The sequence below is a fragment of the Abramis brama genome (assembly GCF_963993115.1).
Source record: "Abramis brama genome assembly, chromosome: 11".
Classification (NCBI taxonomy): domain Eukaryota; kingdom Metazoa; phylum Chordata; class Actinopteri; order Cypriniformes; family Leuciscidae; genus Abramis; species Abramis brama.
The window spans coordinates 31,870,679-31,892,383 of record NC_139973.1 but is presented as its reverse complement, the minus strand read 5'-3'; the positions used below and the strand labels follow the sequence as shown (position 1 = coordinate 31,892,383).

Here is a 21,705-nt window from a genome sequence, read left to right as displayed (position 1 = left end):
ACAGCTGCCTAGCAAACTAGTGATTTCATAGTCATTATATAATGCAAAAGAGTAAGACTACTGTAAATCACAGCATGCTGGCACTGCCAAGTGACTAACTGGCACAGACAGCCAGCACCAGACAGACAGCCTGTGAGCGTGTTAGTCAGTCAGCCAATCAAGCAAGAGCACCCGGTCACATGTTCACAGTAGGCAAATATGCTGGGTCAAACAACAGAATGTTCCAGAAACATATTCCAGATACATGGCACATCAACAGAGAGTCACACGGAGTCAACACACACTCATTAACATAAAGTGTGGCATTGAATCCACTTGGATGTCAGTTTTTCCATTCAATAACATTGCTTGTTTTGGCACTGATAAATGAAAACAGATAACAAATATACACATATTACAAGACTCTTTAAAATCAGACAACATACACAATGATGAACCATAGATACAAAGGTAAAAAATAAATAAAAATACAGATGATGCGATGGATTAGAAACAGTGGGAGAAGAAATTTAAGCCACAACCATACAAGCAAAAACAATTTAAAAGCTTGTTGCTATGGCAGCATTCAAACCTGTATGAAGATAAACAGGTGACAGGGTGTTTGAGAAATAGATACAGGGTGATGGGTAAGGGTGATAACTAGATAAAAGAGATAAGTATGTACATGCGGTAGTGTTTGTACTAGATGCAATAAACAAGCAGCAGGGAATGTGACGCTGAGTGCAGAAAGGCAGAAAAACAACTGAAATTGACTCTGCCTACTAGAGAGAGAGAGAGAGAGAGAGAGAGAGAGAGAGAGAGAGAGAGAGAGAGTTGTGAACGGCACCTACAGGCATGCATTTCTGCATTAACGGGGCATGCAGGGTTCAGATCGGGTGCTGAGGATGAAGGTGGTGATGATGATGGTGAAGGTGACTGCTGTTGTGGTTCAGGGGCTGAGGAAGACTCTTCCATGCAGACAGGGTTGATCCAGAAGGCTTTCGTTTTCCCATTACCTTTCTTACTGGTGCCGCCGCCGCCGCCCTGCTGGTCAGCCTGGAACATGTCCTCACTGCTGCTGCTGTTCAAACGCTCCCTCTGCAGCAGTTTGTCCACTCGCTGGATTATACACTCCAGACTTTTGTCAACATTCCCCCACACCTTTTCCTGTAACAAACAAACTATTTGTACAAATTGCGAATTTTGGGCACAAAAAACATGGACAAAAACTTTTGGTTACACTATTTTGAGATGTCCTTGTTACAGTGTAACTATATTTAAGTAATATTAATGAACTACATGTACTACTTACTACAGGGTTAGGGTGAGGATTAGGGTTAGTTGCATGTAATTATTGCATAATTTATAGTTATTATTATTATTATTATTATTATTGTAACTACATGTTCAAAGACACTGTAAAATAAAGTGTTACCAACATTTCAAAAAAGTTATACAAATTCCTGCACAATGAGTGAATTATTATACTAACTATACTATGATAATCCATTGTTATTATTAAAAAAAAATTATTCTGAAGAGAGGCTGAATTTGTAAATTAAACAAGATGATTAAAGTTGTGTATATGTTGTGCTGTATGTGATGCAAGACAGTGAAAGCATGAATTTAATTTAATTTATTTTTTATTTATTATTAATAATACAATTATATTATAAAAAATATTTTTTTAAGGAAAACAGTTAATTTAGGGCTTTTATGCAATATTTTCTTCTGGGTTTGAAATCAATATTGAATGAGTGAACCTCATGCGGCTGTAACATTCAAAAGTTTGGGGTCAGTAAGAGGTTTTCAGTATTCAGCAAGGACACATTAATACATCAAAAGTAACAGTAAAACTTTTACTTTGTTAGAATACAATTAATTTTAAACACTGAAATCATTTAATCGTAATAATTTCCACAAATATAATAATTAAGCAGAACAACCGTTTTCAAAAATAATAATAAGAAATGTTTATTGAGTACCAACTCAGCATTTTAGAATGATTTCTGAAGGATCATGTGACACTGAAGACTGGAGTAATGATGCTGAAAGTTCAGCTTTGCCAATAAATTTCATTTTAAAATATATTAAAATAGAAAACATTAAAATTGTAAAAATATTTCACAATATTAATATTTTTAACTGTATTTTTAAGGGAAAAAATGAACCTTGGTTGGTATAAGATACTTCTTCAAAAAATTGTTAGTCAATGGATTTGCTGTGAACAGGCCTCTAAAGCTTTCTTACCCACTCTTCCTCGTGCCAGTCAACGTGGAGGGATGAACGACTGTTCCTGCCGCTCCATTTGGCCAGCAGTGTGTCCTGATCATTCCTCAGCACCACCTGCTCTGAGTCAGCAGAGGGTGAGTTTTTAGAGGCTATGTACTCGGGTCTAGCTGCGTTCAGAGCCTGCACTGCAGACGCCAGCAGTTTACAGTCACACACCATCACCAGCTGTCGTGTCTGAAAGTGAGAGAGAAAAAGAGGTTATAGTATCAGCCACAGACCATTTTACTAACCACAAGTTAGTAAAATAAATATGGTAATTTGTAACTTCAAATGGATCTAAAAGTAGCACTAAATGGGCAGGAGCTATATTTACTCCGACACCCACCTTGTCCGCTAAGATGGCGAGGGTTCTCTCCATGCCGTTAGCAGAGCGTTCTTTAGCGGCGCGAGACAGGCGTTCAGCGTAGTAGCTGACCTGAGTCTTGAGTGTGTTGATATGGGAAATGATCTCTTTGGCACGGACAATATCCTGAGGGATGTAGACGATGGACTGGGAGCTGGACAGAGCACTGCTGCTGGACCAGAGAGAGCTTGATTACTTACACACCATGCAAGCAATAAACACACACATGCACATTAGTGCACAACAACAGACAGATAATGATTGTGCATTTCATTCAAACAGTGACGCTCTAGAGACTTTGACAGGCACCAGACACTTCAGGTCCTCAATCATGATTTTTCAGAGCAAACAGGAGTCCTTTGAATGGCAGAACTGTTAGTGCTTCTGTGCATTACAAGGTACAGCAACAGTAGAGTGTGTTTGTACATCATCATTGAGCAGACAGCATCATTTTGAGAAACATATGTGAATCTCCCAAACCTGTAAAGAAATGGGACATATTCCACCTCTATTTTAAAGGTCCCGTATTATGCCCCTTTTCACAAGATGTAAAATAAGTCTCTGACGTCCCCAGAGTGTGTATGTGAAGTCATTTTTTGGGGCACAGAAAAACGCGCTGTTTTAGTGTGTGCCCTTTAAATGCAAATAAGCTGCTGCTGGACGATCCAGGGGGCGGAGCTTCATGAGCTTGCGCTCAGTCTCTCAGGACATTTTCATCTCACGGAATGATGATAATATCAGAAACTCTCAGTAACGGTGTTCATTTCCAGTCGGACAATAATGCCTACAGAGTCAGAGTGCTGTATAGAGATGAAACCGGTATAGTTTAGTAGTTTAATTACGGTTATTATAACGTATTTGTCATCTGCTTGTATGTATCCATTATTTATTAATAGCCTACAAGTCTGCTGTCTGAATGATGATCAAACATATACTGATGAGTTTAATGAAGTTTATTGTACATCACACAACGATGAAGCGTCAGTTTTACTTCAGAAAATCACCGTAAGAGCTGAGTAAACACAGTAAGTTATAAGAAGTGCGCAAGTACATAAACGAATTTCGGTAGAGTTGAGGGAGCATTCCTGTGGGCGGAGGTTAGTCAAAAAACGGTTCTAGTGACGTCATTAAAGAAGGAAGTAGAGGGATGTAGTCCAAACGGGCCATTCGATGTAGGCGACTTCTGTTAAATAAAATATCTCGCTTGGCATTGAACTTTGAGCTTTATAATTTTACAGATATTATTTATGCTCTAACAGCAACATTAGCAACATTTGAAACATGGGATCACGAAGAACGGGACCTTTAAATGTAATATATAAGACATTACATTTTGCATAAAATCTGTTTTTAGGGAACATTCATTTAAGCCTTTTTTGCACTGTGGTATTGTCCCTGCAAAATCTGGCAAAAAGAATCTTATTGATTATTATTGTTTAAATTATTGACACATGACACTGTGGTACTGAACTTAATTTAAGCTGAGAATGAGATTTATTAATTGTAACTTTGGGGGGAAATGCGTCACATTTTCATGAACCATTTGTCACAATGAAAAAAATAATAATCAAAATGACCCTAAAATAGGATTAAATGTCTTTATGCAAAATACATTTTCTTTATGTTTTGGGAATGAAATACGGGGACTTGGACATTTCTATGTGAAATTTCCCCAGTTATTGCGGTAAATCAGCCTAGAAAAATAACTGACCGGAGATTCTGACTGACAAGGAAAGATCAAACAGGAAGCACATTTATATATATGTGTGTGCTCAACAAAAGACAATTATCTGAACAACTTTATTCCAACACACACACACACTGCTATTACGCTTTTGTTGCGACCACAGAGAAAGGATGATGAAATCACAGAATAATGAATATCATTCTGTTCCAAAACAGAGTGAGGCAGTCTAGGCATCATAGGTGCTCATCGCATGAAGGCTGTTTCAAAACATAGTTTTATGTTGTTTATACAAATTTTAAGGCAGCATTGAGAGCATTCCCACAATACATTACAGGAGCTCTGTTTATATCACTGCAGCTCACTAGGTTTTGGATCAGAGATGTCATGCATAAAATGCTAACAAACCACAAACAAACAAATAAAAATAAAGTTCCAACAAACTCACCATTCCTCTTCATAAATGCTGATTAGAAAGCAAAAATGCAATTAAAACATATGAAAAATAAACTAAGAGCGTATCTTAAAAGAAAACTGCTACTAACGTAACATTAGCAAACCAACACATGACCAAAAGCAGCCCAGAGATGGTGATATACACTAATGAAAGCAATGATTTTGAAAATAGAATATCCATTCTACATTAAAGGGAAAATACAGTTATAAATACAATAGTTTGTGCAAAATGAAATGATAAAGCTAGCAAAACTCTAGTGTGATTTTAAAGGGCCCCTATTATGAACATTTACAGGTTCATAATTTTGTTCAGGGGCTCTACTAGAACATGTTTACATGATTTAATGTTCAAAAACTATTTTGTTTTATAATTTACATTATTGCATCACCTGCTTTCACACTCTGTCTGACTGCTCTGTTTTAGTTTTGGTTTCTTTAAAATCATTCTTCCGAAAAGTATTTACAGACACTGTAAATATTACTGTAACTACAGTTCACTAAATATGGCATCAGTTTGAGCCCAATTCTGATAATGACAGTTAAGAACAAGCTGATCGACTCAAACCACCTTTGCAAGTGTGACTTGGCAAGGCCACAGTAGTAATTTTTTATTTTATATTTTTTGTGGTGAGAACACAACAAAAGGTTGTGGATGTACTGCTGAGGAATAGTGTTAAAAATTAATTTAAATTTTCTTCAATTCCTCTGCCTTTGGATGTCCATGTAATAATGTCTTGCCTTTGGCCTTCAAGAACCAGATTGTTTACTTGTACAAACAGTTATATTACACACTAAAGGAAAGGTAAAATAAATCAAAAACATAATAGGTCCCCTTTAAATGTTCCTACATGCTCTCTCAGTAAGATGTTTTTGAAATGTTTTATCCTTAATGAGTGAAGCATCACACATTTTATTTTTTTCTTGTACACATATTACAGCATAAAGGAAATAGATAAAATCTAGTTATGTGAAACTACCAGATGGCTGATTAGCAAAAATGTATATGCAAACTTAAAGGGATACTCCACTTTAAACTGAAAATTCTGTCATCATATACTCACCCTCATGTTGTTTCAAACCTGTATGAATTTCTTTCTTCTGCTGAACAGAAAGGAAGATATTTAGAAGAATGTCAGTAACCAGACAGTTTCTGGTCTCATTGACTTCCATAGTAGGAAAAAAATATACTATGGAAGTCAATGAGACCAGAAACGGTCTGTTTACTGATATTCTTCTAAATATCTTCCTTTCTGTTCAGCAGAAGAAAGAAATTCATAAAGGATTGAGGTATGAGGGTGAGTATATGATGACAGAATTTTCATTTTAAAGTGGAGTATCCCTTTAACTGCTGTCTGTGCCTTGGGCCATTATAGCAAAAATCCACATGATAGCTCTTTCTTTACATGCAACACATGCACGTACATACGAACACATACGTACACTACACTCAATTTGCATCTTTTCAAAACCAGGCAGTGTAAAACCTAACTTACACTTTCTTTGCCTCCTCAAATTTCTGTAGGAGTTTCCGCAAACCACCATTTTTGAAGCCCTGGCAGTGAGCTGCAGGGGCCCCAATCGTCACCAAATCATAGGTGTGATCTAGAAACACAAACACACACATCCATTTCATGTTAGGCAAGGCAAGGCAAATTTATTTATATAGCACATTTCATACACTATGGCAATTCAAAGTGCTTTACATAGAAAGGAATAAAAATGATCACAAAATAAAAGCAAGGAAAATTAAAACAGTTATTCAAAATGCTTTACATAGAAAGGAATTAAAATGTCACACTATGGCAATTCAAAGTGCTTTGCATAGAACATAAGCACAAAATAAAAGCAATGGAAATTAAAACAGTTATAAAAGGGATGAATTAGAGTAAAATGAATTAAAGTAGTAAAAAGATGATACATACAATAAACATCATCTGGCAAAATACAGGTGTATCTTATTTTGCATCTTTCAATTTCCCCAATTAAGTGGTTTATGTCTCTCTCTTACCCAATTCTCAGTGCCATTTGAGTTCAGTTTAGAATCAAAAGGAAGAATACAGTGCAGTCAGTCGGACGTACAGTGGATACTCTGAGATTTTCCCATGATGGTCAGTCTTTTCTGTGGTTTTTCCCTCGGCGCGCCTATATAACTCTAGACGTCTCTAGAGAGATCAATTTTCACCTCAATTGAAAAAGGTGAGCACTCACAACTTGCTCGCAAATTTGATCATACAGACCCTCGGGGTTTCCCCCACTACAATACCGTGGATTAACTAAACCCACCAGACTAGTATCCCCATACTAATCTGGACTAGTATCCCCGTAATAGTCACCACAGTGTTCCTTTGACCATAATGAATAAATCCCCCTCAGGTATCTTTTAACAATTTAGACAGTTATAATTAAAAGAGATAAACTGGCAAAACACTGGTTTATCATATTTTGTACAGCTGCTTGTTATACTGTGAGATTATCCCATGTGGATTGTACTGTGTCTGTGGTGATCTTTCGACGCGCCTAAAAAAATCTATTTGACGTCTCCAATTTTCCCCTAAAATCGGACAGGAGGAGCTCTAGGACTGACTCCCTGGGTTCACTGCCCCATCAGTCCACACCCCAAAAAAACCCATTTGTTCGGAAGCTTTAGGAATGGAGTCGATCCAGTCTGCACCCCACAGAACCTTGAGTTTAATTGGCACATCAAACTCACTACTCCAGCACAGACCCAGATCTTCAGCATGGTTTCATCTCTCAATTTCTCCAATTAAGTCATTTATGTTTGTCTCTTATCCAATTTTCAGTGCCATTTGAGTTTAGAATCAAAAGGAGGATGCAGAAATAAAATACAGTGTAATCAGTCGGACGCACAGTGGCACAGTACTCATTCAGTAAATGCACAGCTAAACAGAAGTGTTTTGAGTCTGGATTTGAATGCGACTACTGTAGGAGCACATCTGATGTCTTCTGGAAGGTGGTTCCAGCTGCGACTGGGATAATTGCTAAAAGCGGACTCACCATACTTAGAGTGAACCCTTGGTATTTCTAGCTGATGTGATCCGAATGATCTGAGTGATCTGTTGGGTTTATATTCAGTGAGCATATCTGCAATATATTGAGGTCCTACGCCATTGAGTGATTTATATACCAGTAATAATCCTTTAAAATCAATCCTAAATCTAACTGGGAGCCAGTGTAAAGACCTGAGGACTGGTGTGATATGTTCATATTTTCTGGTTCTGCTCAGAATCCTGGCGGCAGCGTTCTGTATGAGCTGCAACTGTCTTATGGTCTTTTTGGGAAGGCCAGTGAGGAGTCCATTACAATAATCCACCCTGCTGGTGACAAAAGCATGAACAAGTTTTTCTTGTCTTGTCTGGAAACAAAGCATCTAATTCTTGCAATATTTTTGAGATGATAGTATGCTGATTTAGTTATTGTTTTGACATGACTACTGAAACTAAGGTCTGACTCCAGAATCACACCGAGATTCCTGACTTGATTTATAGTTGTTTGACCCCTAGCGTCAAGGTATGCGTTCACCTTGAGAACTTCATCTTTGTTTCCAAACGCAATGACTTCAGTTTTATCTTTGTTTAACTTCATCAATGCATTGGCACAGGGAGTCAGTGGGGCTGTAATCGTTAGGTGATAGGGCTAAGTAGATCTGTGTGTCGTCTGCATAGCTCTGGTATGCAGTTTGGTTCTTTTTCATTATTTGGCTCAGTGGGAGCGTACAGGTTGAACAGGAGCGGCGCAAGAATTGGGCCTTGAGGGACTCCGCATGTCATGGATGTCCACTCAGACTTATGGTCTCCTATAGTCACATAATAACCTCTCCCATCTAAGTATGACCTGAATCATTTTAGGACCATCCCAGAAAGCCTGACCCAGTTTTCCAGCCTGTCAAGAAGTATGTTATGATCGACAGTGTCAAATGCAGCACTGAGGTCGAGTAGTACCAGAATTGGTTTGCCTGTATCAGTATTTAAACGAATATCGTTTATTATCTTTATGTTATTAAGTCTCTGTGTTACACTTAAAATAAAGTTCTAAATATATAATTAGAATTATAAAGATAAAAAGTTGCACTCTGAGATATAAATGTGCAATTACAAGAAATAAAATCGCATTGTGTAATATAAAGTTGCATGTAACATAAGAAGTCGCAAATATGAGAAATAATATTGCTCTGCAATATAAAAAGTTGCATTCCATGATAAGTTGAAATAATGTGACAAAAAGTGACGAGAAGTTGCAGTGCGTCATATAAAGTCACATTGCGAGATATAAAGTCACAATTGGGAAACACAAAAGCACACTGTGAGATATAAATTCGCTTTTATGAAAAATAAAGTTGTGAAACAGTCACATTACATGGGATCAAAAGTTGCAATTACGTGTAAAAATTCGTATTATGAGATATTTGTATTGTGTAGTCACAAGAATGAGATATAGTTACACTGTGAGATATAAATTCTAAATATGTGAATTGAAGTTGCACTGTGAAAAAAAGCTAGATTGTGAGATAAATTCACAATGTGAGATATTAAGTCGCAATTACAAAAAAAATTAAGATGTAGGCTTACATACACTGCTGCTCATTCCAGTGATGAATTTTCTCTGCTTTTATCAATTAATACTGATTATTATTTTTTCTAGCTTTACTCAAGACAGATGAAATGCTACAATTCTCTTTCTACATTTTTTTTTTTTTTTAAACTTCGCACTATAGCCTGGGAAGTATAATTTTGCACTATAGCCTGGTAAGTATAATTTCGCACTATAGCCTGGTAAGTATAATTTCAAGACTGGGGGTCAAAACTAAAAGAGTGTGTGTTTGTGTTGAGTGCATGAAAACTTCTGTACGAGAGACTATTTACATGTGCTAAGTGCTCTAAATATATACACCTACTGCCTGGTGGGATTTACACAGTGAAGAGCACATACACCAGACTGGGCAGGAATATATAGAGCAGTAACAAAAACCTTTCAAACGAAGGGAAACAAAGAAAAGAGGAATGGGATGACTAATGAAATAAGTAAACAGAATGAAAGAAAGAGATCTAACCACAGCCAGACTCATCCTGAACCCTCATTCTTTGCACATGGAGGTTGGTGGGCATAAATTCCAACTTCCTTTCTGCTTTCAGATTACTGGCTTTAAATGATGGACCTGTAAGAGACAGATAGATAGAAAAAAAATCTCTTGATACCCCTCAATCATTCAAATAGGGAGGTAGACATGTCTACTATTATTAGTCTTCCAGGTCTATTATTAGTCTTCCAGAATCTTTCACATAATTTTGGGTCATTAAGTTTAACCCTATAAAGCCTCATGTTTAATACTTGAATTTCTAAGGCCTCTAAATTATCAACATGATTAAAACTGCTGAAAAACCAGTTGTACACAATCTACAACATGCCTTCTGTCGTCTGTTTGATAGTTGATACCTTTTAAGATAGTAAAATGGCTTTTAGTAACATTATAAAAATGTCCACGTTCAGGTCGTGGTACATGTGAAATCTTTACAAATTAGTGTAAAATAAATGCATTAATAAATGTTATATTGTAAGTTATATTTGAAGATGAACTGGACTGAATCAACTTAGGTTTACTTGATTATCATTACATAATTTAGAAAAATCATGTTAAAATGTTAGTATCAACTATGATACAACAGGCTTTTGATGAATGTTTATTTGTACATCTCCTAATCATCATTGTATTGCATTGCATTATAAGGTTTCCCATATTTCCCCATAACACTTTAGTTTAGGGTCCGATTCTTACTATATTTCTTTTTTTTTTAAATGTTCAAAAATGCTACTTTATTTCCAGATTTTAAATTATATTTTGAATCCCAGACTATCAATGTGGTCTCACATCTTTGGACCCCACTGTATCATCATATGTTTCTTTTGAACAACTTACATGTGCTAAAGCAGGGTTTCTCAAACTCGGTCCTGGAGGGCCGCCGTCCTGCAGAGTTTAGCTCCAACACTGATCAAACACACCTGAGCAAGCTAATCAATGTCTTCAGGATCACTAGAAATTCACAGCTAAGTGTGTTTGATCAGGGTTGGAGCTAAACTGTGCAGGACAGTGGCCCTTCAGGACCGAGTTTGAGAAACCCTGTGCTAAAGTACTGAACGTCTGAAAGTCCTGAAATAAAGTAATACAACAGGAACAACCTCAAAGTGCAGACTGACCTTTGTAGTCCTGCAAGTCTGTGATTGTATCCTGATAGGTCAGAAGGATGCTCTGGTACTGCGTTACGATTTGCCGCCGGAGATTCTCCCAACAAGGAGATAACTCCCCCAACTCCTCCAGCTCACATACTCTACGAGCATCAAAACACACAATCATGTAAAGAACTGCTCTTTTATATATACACACCGTTAAAAAGGTCATGCTGTCTGAGGTTATGATGTACACCTGGAGGAATCCTCTTCCAGTAAGAGTTTGACAAACTGTCGTGGGATGTTAAGTGACAGGACGCTCTCAGCCATCTGTTCCAGGATTTGTAAATGATTCCCATCAGTGGTTGGAAAACGGTACATGCGCGACATGGTGCCACCAAACACTGAGATGCAGAAACAGGATTAAACCATTAAGAGAAATCAATTGTGCAAGGCTGTTGCATTAAAACTGAATTTGTGAGCATTTATGATATTATGACCAGGCCTTGGATTTCACTTCTGTCAATAAAAATAAAACTAAGTGCCCTTGATCTTGGGAAAAGCACTATTACAACAATAAAATATTATGTACTATTATGTTATTCTTAGTACCAGCAATGTTTCAGTCAATATTTCCCATAGAGCTATTAAGAAACATGTATCCAGTGATGGTCTCTGCTTTTCAAGAGTGGGGAAGATGTCACTCATCACTTGTTAAGGCAAAATATGCATTAAGGTTAAGATCTAAACTCGGGACAAGACAATGGCGGAGGATTTGGTGCGCAACAGGTCCTGAGCGTCCACCCCATCCCCCGGTGTTATCGCTAATACCGGTGTTGCCGCAAGTTTATTTAAAGGTGTGAAAATGTACTCACTGTGACGTCCCTAATTTCCATCACAAAGGATAATTTATAGAGTGTGAAAAATAAGCCATTCTTCAAGTGAATGATATTCTTACCGGATCGTAGAAAGGAGTCTTTCCACAGAGAGGCGTATTTCACTCGGACTCCCACAGATTCTGTCAGACTCTCATCCACGGGGAGGACTGTCTGCAGCAATGGCACATGAATGAACGAAAACACTCACATCAGAATAAGTAAACTAGTATACAAACATGCTGATAGTTGGGTCATTAAGAGCATAGTCACGCTCACCCTGCCATTGATGGTGTCTTGCAGATGTTTGATCGGTGTATGCTGATCTCTCTTCTCCTCAAGCTGCCAGGCAATGACTGTAATACTACCCACATGCTTGTTTTCTGCTGACCTGAGGAAAAGGGATAAGAAATGCCGATACGTTCAAACTGCATATGCTTGGGTCGTTTTCAGCAATGAAGTAGACTGTTCTAGATACACCATTTAGGCGATTGCTCAAACAAGACTTCTAAAAAAGATGGGTTGGATCACCTGAGAGGCAAGTTAAGTCTGTGGTTCTTTTCCTGCAGAAGGTCCTTCACTGGGAACATCGCTGAGCCAAGAAGGTACATCTGGAAAGAGAGAAAAAAGTATTAAAAAGACAAAAAGAAAAAGACAAAGCAGCATAGTCTGAGCTGTTTTTTTATATTAGAGACCTTCTCATTTGATGTGCGTGGTATGCATCTCACCGTTCCTTGTGAGCGATCTTTTACATCGTACACGGAGAGCTTGACCTGTGTGTGCTGGTTAATGTAGGAGTCTTGGAAGAAAGCCACACTGCTGAGGAACATGGGACTATTTGTGCCCTGCAAAACAGAGGTCAAACCATTTGTTTTGGTTAGTCATCCAAATCAGTCCACATTGTTCCATAAATGGCAGAAAATTAACAACCATCTTGGGTGGTCACAAGTGTTTCTAAGGCTGGATAAAAATATTAATTTTTTGATTAATTGTGACCTTCGTTTGAACTTGATAATTCTTAAAATTCCACAACCAATCTTTTATTATATGCCTAGTTTCCTCTACAGCCTTTCGGCATCGCCCAACAATATGTGCAACCAGAGTATCTTGTCAAATCGAATCAGAAAAATATATTGATTCTCTGCCCTAACCTTACTTAAAGGGGTCCTTGATTATGATTTCACTTTTTTTAACTTTAGTTAGTGTGTAATGTTGCTGTTTGAGCATAAACAACATCTGAAAAGTTACAATGCTCAAAGTTCAATGCAAAAGGAGACATTTTCTTTTACAGAAATAGCTTTTTGATGACTACAACGAGCTTCTTCCTGGGTTGGTGACATCACAAACCCTAAAATTTACATAAACCCTGCCCCCGGGAACACGCAACTAAGGGGGTGAGGCCATGTTGGGCTGCTTTAGAGAAAAGGAAGAGTTGTTGTCGCTGTTTTTTATACCCTGGAAAAAGTCTGTCCAAAAGTTTGTCCTACAAATATGATTAAATGGTGGATAACATCCTATCTATAAAAAAAGAAAAAAACACACTCTGAAACGTCTTGCAAAGTCCATGTTTAAAATCCGTTCAGCACAATCCTCTTGTTCGTTAACATTGTCAGGGTCTGAATCGGGCTCGAAATGGTTTGAAATTGACGTCATCATTAATATTTACATCTGAGTAGAGCTCGCGGTTATGAAGGGGCGTGACATTTCCCAAACACGTGCTAAGCGCTGCCAATCACAACACACTGGGGCCAGCTAACCAATCACAGCACATTTCTTATTTCGGAAGGAGGGGCTTCATCGAAAATGACACGTTCAAACAGACTGGGGAGAGAGAAGCTGTAATAATTTAAAAATAAGTGAAAAATAATGCGTTTTTTGAACAATCAAGCACGAAAACATATTCTAGTACACCCCAAAAACAAGGGGGTCTAAACTGTTTTATAATCACTGAAACAAAATTCAGAGTTATAAACCAGGTGTTACCATCTGTCTCGGCTGACCACTTGTGATTAGATCATGCAAGACAGATATTAAAGGGATAGTTCACCCAAAAAGGAAAATTCTGTCATCATAGTTGTTCCAAACCTGTATGAATTTATTTCTTCTGCTGAACACAAAAGAAGATATTTTGAAGAATATGGGTAACCAAACAGTTGATGGACTCCATTTTTTCCCTCCATACTATGAAAGTCAATGGGGTCCATCAACTGTTTGGTTACCAATATTCTTCACAATATCTTCTTTTGAGTTCAGTAGAAGAAAGAAATGTTCATTTTTGGGTAAACTATCCCTTTAATACCAAGTGGGAATAGTTTGGGTTTTGGGTAAAAGTGTTGGCCTGGGCTGACAATAAAACAGGAACATTTGTGTCCATCTCACCTCAATGATCTCTGTCTGTGCATGCTTGGTCCAGAAAGCCTGAGGAGGTGTGGTACAGCTCACAGCAACAAAACAGTTTGGTTTTCGGTCCAGAGACGGTGTGGTCAGCTCATTGCAGACTACAAAACCACATACAAATGCATTTATGCTGAGGGTCATAACAGTGTAAAGATTTTCCACAAGAAACATTGTATATATGAATGAGCTACAGTGCACCTCAAGTGTTATTTGCTAAGACTTGTTGATTCTCTGAGATATAATCAGACCTCCCCTGTTAAACCACATTATTTACAACTGATGAAAGATAGAGGCAGTCACTTAATCCAAACGCAGCTGCATAAGCGGTTATCTTCACGTAAGCATACAGTAGGACAAAGAGCTCTCACAGAAATATTTACACTCCTGTTCAGTGTCATTTTCAGTCTAAAGATCAGACCCGATTGTCAGCTAAACCCTTATATCCCCATCAATCTTGGCTACTAATGGAGAGCAGGTAATTTCTGGTGCCATTTCTGCTGCTTTAGAAAAAACAAGACTGACCAAGACTGAACTCCAGTACTGGCTCATCTGGATCTTGACTGTTTCCTACAAAGAGGACAAAGAGAGAGACTGGATATAATTCATATGTAAAGCAAAATGCAAGAGAACAATCAAAATGCAAAAGTAAAATACAAGAGAACATCAAATCACAAGTTCATGGGTACTACTGTATACCTTCCAATGCTAGTCCAAGCATCTCTGAAGAAAGCTCTAATGTATTTGCCCTGTACACTGACCATGGCCGTTCCCTCCGTGACATTCTGGCAGGATGTTTGTGTGTGTTGACGCTAGAGTAAGAGGAGTGGTGGAAATCCACACACAGCCAGGCACACTCCTGTTGTGGCCGTTTCCTCCTCTGTTATCTGAGAGAGAGAGAGAGAGAGAGAGAGAGAGCGAGAGAGAGAGAGAGAGAGAGAGAGAGAGAGAGAGAGAGAGAGAGAGAGAGAAGGCAAATTAGATTTTTCCAGATTTGGTGGAAACACAGAAACTTTGGAGTAACTTGCATATCATTTTTTCGTATGGGCACTACTGGAGTGTTCTAGAGTACAATAGAAGCTTTCAGAAATTAAATAGAAACAATCCTTGTGGGGCTTTCTGGGACTTCATCAATTTTGAATCTTCAGAATCGATTGTAAGTTTAGTTTAGTGTGCGCTACAGACAGCCATATTAGGCATTCCAAAAAAAACATTGTTTCTCATTATTTTGAAAGGAAGAAGCCACTTCACTTCATGCCACTGCTTTTTTTCTTTTCCTGAATATGCACTTTTAAATTAACTAGATCTGAAAGAGGACTGGATACTCTTAAAATTATGTAGTAGAGGACCAGATACCTGTGTTTACTGAGAGCAGTTTTAAAAGTGACCATTATCTATTAGACCATACCTGTCAACATTTGGTTTTCAAAATCCGGGAGATTTGTTATGGGTTGCCAGGTTGAGGTGACAAACGGGTTGAAATTGTATATGGTGTGTGGATTGTGTGAATATAATGCATTTAATACAAGATCTGGCAACTGGTCAGCATCAGACAAACATATTGGTCCGATTATTCATAAAGGAGTTTGGGCCATGCAAATTACGGGAGTTTCTCGGGAGAAATAACAAACCGGGAGGGGTCTGGGAGATAGGGCTAAAAAACGGGAGAAACCCGGGAAAAACGGGAGTGTTGACAGGTATGTATTAGACTATATAGGTTATATAGCTATATAGCTTATCCATTTAGATTTTTGAAGCATTTGAGAGACCTTTTATTAATCATTTGCGGCTCTAGTAGGCATACAACCTGATAATGTTAACAGACTTGGTTGATGAACAGAACCTCGCCTGCCCACATCATCCTCTATGAGTCAAACAAGAACAAGAGGAGCTGATGTTAAAGTGAACACACACAGATGCATCAAATCTCAACAAATGCCCCGTATATAAATCCACATAGTGTGGTCCAAAGGTCTGAGACTACATATTATATCTGGGATTTATTTCCTGTAGACATGGACATAAATTCAGGTAGACAATACCATAGGCAATAAAGTAAATTTCAAGATTTCACTGCATTTTAGGTAATGCCATGCAATGTCATGCCAGCTTGAGTGATGTCGTTATTAAAGCAAAAGCGGAATATACCAAATTTAAGAAATTAAGAATTTCTTGAAATTCATGCACATTTCTCAATGTTTCCCTAATATTGTGATGCTGGACACATCATTTATATTGAAAAAGGTTGTATTAAATTAAGAAAATTGTTAAATAGAAGCTTTTTCACAAGTGGAATCAGACTTAAGGACCCCACAGTATGTACTCTCATGCAAATGTCTCAAGTTCAACTACAGATTCAACAAACATAATAATGGTACAGTATGTGAATAGTGACTACATTCTACCTTTACTTACTATCCTTTCTTTAAATATAAGAAACCTGTATATAAGATACCATGACAAAATAAGTTAAGTATTTGTGTTACTTTTTATAGAAATATGACAGAAAATGTATGCCCAGCTGGCTGTCTCCATGGAGATAGCGTTTAATGGTAATGTCACTATGTGGGATTGTTCTTTCATTGCTGCTGAAATACAAAAAAAAAACTAAAAACAAAAAAACAAGATCTGCTGTGGGAGATTATTAAAGCAAGTGGGCTGCAAACTTTCACTTGCTATTGACATAACCTCAATGACACATCTCTGCAGCTTCTGCAAAAGCCACAAGAAAAACAAGTTATGAAGTAGTGATACATCAAAATTGAAAATTCTTGACCAAAAATCTTGGATTTAATTTAAAATGAATATTTCAGAGTAGACTTTGTTTAGAACAAATTCACTATTGTTATTATTAACAACAACAACAGTATTAATAATAATAGTATTATTAATAATAATAATAATAATAATAATAATAATAATTCTTCAAATTATTTAAAAAATATTCAAATAGAAAACTGGTATTTTAATGTGTAATTCTATTTTGCAATATTACTGTGTTTTACTGTATTTTTATTAAATAAATGCAGCCTTGGTGAGCATAAGAGACTTTCTAAAATATATATATTAAAAAAAAAACTAAACTTTTGACAGGTACTGTATTCTGTAGATAGTTGCTAGGGTGTTCTGGGTGACCTTCCATAACATCCATACAGATATTCCTACCTCGGTTCATAACAAAGTCAAACATTGTTTGCAAAACTGATCCAGTCTCAGTGCTTTGATATTTTGGTAGGCTATTTCTTTCTAATGTTAGCAAATTAAAATATTTGTACCGCTCTTAAACTTTTGATTTATATCTATATTATATATAATATTAAAATAACTTGTCTTCTCTATTTAGTACACTAAAAATTGCCAGGAATTTACAGGATTAAAGAGTATTATTTTACAATAAATTACTGCAGTCAGAGATTTACTGTGAAATCAATGCATGCTGGGTAATTTTCTTACAAATTACTGTGAAACAACAGCAGAATGGTGCTAATATCACATCACAGTAATTCATTGCTCTTGTTTTACTGTGAATTCACATTATAAAGTTGTCTTTAACCTGTAAGAAATTCTATTATTTACCACTGTAATGGTTTTGAAGTCACCATAATGGAGATTAGTGTTTCATTTGCTTGGGATCTTTAATTTATGATCTAGCCAGAAGTATGACAATCGAAAACATTTGTTGAAACGATGACAAGCTAGAGCACAATTGGTAGAGCTAATTGGCCGATTTTAAGTTATGACGCTTTTCCACTGCATAGTACGGCTCGGCGCGGTTCGGCGCTCCTCGGCTACCAACGAGATGAATGTCTGCACCTAATCTACTGACCAGTCACCACGATACAGCCATTTCTTTTTTCAAGTTTCTTTTTTTCTTTTTTCAAGCAAGTCGTTTAATAAAAATTGTGCGAAAAAAATATACTGCGATGGCTGTTGCTGACTACTTAAATCTAACGGGTTTGGTGTCTCGTGTTGCAAATCTAATGATGCTGTTAGTGATGCTTCTCTCTGACCAATCAGTGATCTATAGTGTTTTCACGTCACATTTTAGTATCGGTACGGTATGCTTGGAACCTCAACAGAGGTGGTACCTCTTTAAAGCGAGCCGTACCAAGCCATACCATGCAGTGGAAAAGTGCCACAAAGTGAGCCGAGCCGTACCATACCATGCAGTTGGAAAGCGGCAAAGTGAGCCCTACCGAGCCGTACCGAACCGTACCATGCAGTGTAAAAGCACCATAAGTCAAACTATTCTTAGCATGAATATAAAGATTATATTTTAGCATTATTGCAGCATGAAGACTTAACAATATCTTATTTCAAAAGCATATATTTTTGAAGATGGATCTTTCCCAACAGTAATGTTGTGACTTCATCTTGCAACACAATATTTATTTCTTATACTGTAAGGATCACCTAATGATGCATAGACATCAATACTCGACATATAAAACACAACAATGGTGACCAACAAGTATCAAAAAACTCTACAGCATGATCTATTCATGCTACATTGGATGCTGGGTACCTTCATAATACATGCAGTGTAGAAAATACAGTATGATATTGTTTGTTTACAATAATTTTTGGTTTTTACAATACTGTAAACTCATAGTAAAACCAAGCTTTTTTACAGTACAATTTAGGGCTAAGCGCTAAAACAATATAATTTTCCTTGATAAAACGATAACAAGAGTTCGATAAATGTTCGATATAATGTTTATGCGGTAAAAGCGGAATTAAACAGCGCTACTCATTTGAACCGCGCCACACAGACCATTTATCCGCTCGGCTCGGTTCAATTACAGTTACGAATTAAACATGGGTGAACACCAGAAGGTATGTTAAAAGATCCATTACAGCGTACCGAAATGAATCCTGTCTCATGTGATCGCTCAATCAGTGTTTCAACCTGAAAAAGACATCAAGATAACAGCTTGTAGGCTATAGAATGTCACTTAACGGTACATTTTCCTCAAGAAAGCTATTCAATGTCCAATAACTCATTAGTTTGCTAGAAAAATAACTCTAGAGAAGAGCATTTTGCTAAATATATGCGCTGTATTACATATTCATTATGTTTTGACTAAACCGGTTAATGATGTCTTCATTATTTAATGTATGTTTGAATAAATCTGTCATGAAAACAAGTTATTACAGTTTATTGCCGTTTAAATTTTTATATTTCACCAACAATTTTGTCATTTATAAAACTGCCTAATATGCAATTTCAGTTTTCGGGGCAAGTGAATCCTGAATTTTCAGTTTTGGCCCAGAATTTTCATTTCGGTGCATCCCTAAAAATAATATTTTTAAACTCTAGCAATGGACAGTCTGACTTTAGACTAACATAAGCACATTTGTACCTTCTTAAGCCAACTATAGACAATGGTCCATTTTACAAGAAAGGTGACAGGTTGTTCAGAAACAGAAGTGTCTCTGCCACATGAGAGATGATTCCTCTTCTCATATATTACACAAGATTTTGTGCTCAGTAGCCTTACGCAAACATGGGTAAACTTTTTTTAATGCGCTAATGGTCAAGATATTGATCGCTTCTGGGCATGAGGACTTTTATGCACAGCTGGAAAATGCAAACAATGTAATGCTTCCTTAGAATTAGAAAGTTTGGACTTCTTTCCCACAGTCTCACCACACAAACAAAGAGGTTGCACCTATTGTATCATGTGGAAACTGCTTTTTCCATGTCAAAAATTATGTTACTAGATCATAAAATATTAGCCTAGCTTCTGGTAAAATTTTGGCCACAATTTTAGGCCTTTTTTCCGTTTTCGGAAACTAGTTATTTTAGTCGATAAAGTTTTAAGTATGGATATTTTTGTGTGTGGAGCACTTTTATCATGGATGGATGCACTTTGATGGACTTCAAAACAGAAACTGCTATTATAAAGCTTGGAAGAGCCAGGACATTTTTTAATATAACTCTGATCGTATTCGTCTGAAAAAAAGAATGTCATATACACCTAGGATGGCTTGAGGGTGAGTAAATCATGGGGTAATTTTCATTTTTGGGTGAACTATTCCTTTAATCTCGGTGGATCAGAAAGAGACATTAACACCAACATTGAGTGCCATTTATAGGTCCTGGAGACCTCACCAGATTTATGAGTCACATGAACTGGAACAGGAGAGCTTTTTCAGATAATCCCTATGGACTACCTGACACACTTTTTCTTCATGTGCAGAGAAAATGGACACAAATTCTAACAGATTCCTCCAAGCAAGTATGTAATACTGAAGGAGTCCAGTGTCATTTCAAACAGCAAGAAATGCTTCAACAGGCACTGGTTTGAGTAGATGCCTTCTTTGAGTTTGTTGCAGAGGGCAAGGAGAGTTAAAGTGAAAGCACTTTTTACTTCTCTCTTGCTGGTAACAGCATTTCTCATGTGTAACAGACAGGAACCTGGTATAAGATGCAACTGGTTTCCCTAAATGGCCTTAAATGGCCAGATATTTCCTTTTTTTGTTCAATCCGCCTGAGGTGAAAGCAGCAGGCTTTAATTAAAGGGTTAGTTCACCCAAAAATTCTGTCATCATTTACTTACCCTCATGTTGTCTCATTTTAAAACCATAAGACACTCATTTTCGAAACACAAATAAAGATATTTTCAGTGAAAGCTGAGATTTCTGTCCCTCTACTGAAAGTCCATTCCACCAAAACTATGACGTAATCCATATGAATCGAGTGCTTTAAAGGGGACATATCATGCCAAATGCACTTTTTTAGCCCTTAAATGCATTTTGTTGTATATTTGGAGTGTTTAGAAGAACAGAAAATATGAAATTATTCTCTTCAGGTGCTTCGTTGATATCTTTATATTCTGTTTTGGTCATATTTTTCAACCTGTTCCGATTTTTCTGTTATCTATGACGTTTTTTGAACTATTACGTCACAGTATTTGCAGCGGAACTGCCAAATAAGGACATTGACTTCCGGCCCACCACTTCGAGCAATCCGCCATTTTTATTTCTCGCTGCAATTTTGTAGTCCAAGCTAAAGGATGCAGAAGTTACGAGAGGGTAAGTTAAAATGTTCGGTTGTTGGATGTAGTAACCCACACGCTTCATTACACCGTCTAATGTAGATGAACTGCCGCGCGTGACATGTAAGGCTGGCTGGACAAGTCTTCCGTTGTTGACATTTTGTTAATAACGTATGAATAAAAAGTTTCTGTGCCGCTAGATAATCGTATCTCTGCTATCAAACTACAAAAATGGCCGAACGGGGTGGAGCTGAACCAAGTGTCACCGCTACAACCTGGAGAGGGGGCGGGGTATGAAGTGTCTCAATTGTATTTAAAGAGACCGCACCAAAACGAGTTGCTCTCAGACGCACATCAGAAAAGGGGTAGAAAAGGGGCCTGTGGAGCTATAATAATGAGGAATTCAGACCCAAGCATTGCAGTTCCGCTTTATATAGACTACAAATGTATGATTTATATGTAAAAAGGAACAATTTAAAAGCATGATATGTCTCCTTTAAT

The 21,705-nt window shown here is 37.2% G+C and overlaps 1 protein-coding gene across 9 annotated transcripts in view; it reads right to left on the bottom strand.

Annotated features, from left to right (window-relative positions):
* The window catches only part of inpp4ab (inositol polyphosphate-4-phosphatase type I Ab), a 55,823-nt gene that overhangs the window by 14,643 nt on the left and 19,475 nt on the right, over positions 1–21,705 (bottom strand). For 3 of the 9 annotated variants that reach the window (XM_084128459.1, XM_084128461.1, XM_084128467.1), the window contains exons 2-15: positions 14,903–15,090; positions 14,729–14,773; positions 14,189–14,307; positions 12,538–12,654; positions 12,341–12,420; positions 12,089–12,200; positions 11,893–11,983; positions 11,191–11,338; positions 10,965–11,095; positions 9,823–9,927; positions 6,248–6,356; positions 2,597–2,786; positions 2,230–2,445; positions 831–1,146 (exon numbers count right to left, since the gene is read on the bottom strand). In XM_084128459.1, coding sequence (XP_083984585.1) covers positions 831–1,146; positions 2,230–2,445; positions 2,597–2,786; positions 6,248–6,356; positions 9,823–9,927; positions 10,965–11,095; positions 11,191–11,338; positions 11,893–11,983; positions 12,089–12,200; positions 12,341–12,420; positions 12,538–12,654; positions 14,189–14,307; positions 14,729–14,773; positions 14,903–14,987 — 1,864 coding nt within the window. In that variant the 5' untranslated portion in view covers positions 14,988–15,090. The remainder of the gene's footprint in view (positions 1–830; positions 1,147–2,229; positions 2,446–2,596; positions 2,787–6,247; positions 6,357–9,822; positions 9,928–10,964; positions 11,096–11,190; positions 11,339–11,892; positions 11,984–12,088; positions 12,201–12,340; positions 12,421–12,537; positions 12,655–14,188; positions 14,308–14,728; positions 14,774–14,902; positions 15,091–21,705) is intronic. The other 6 variants (XM_084128463.1, XM_084128465.1, XM_084128460.1 and 3 more) reach the window with 3 other exon arrangements.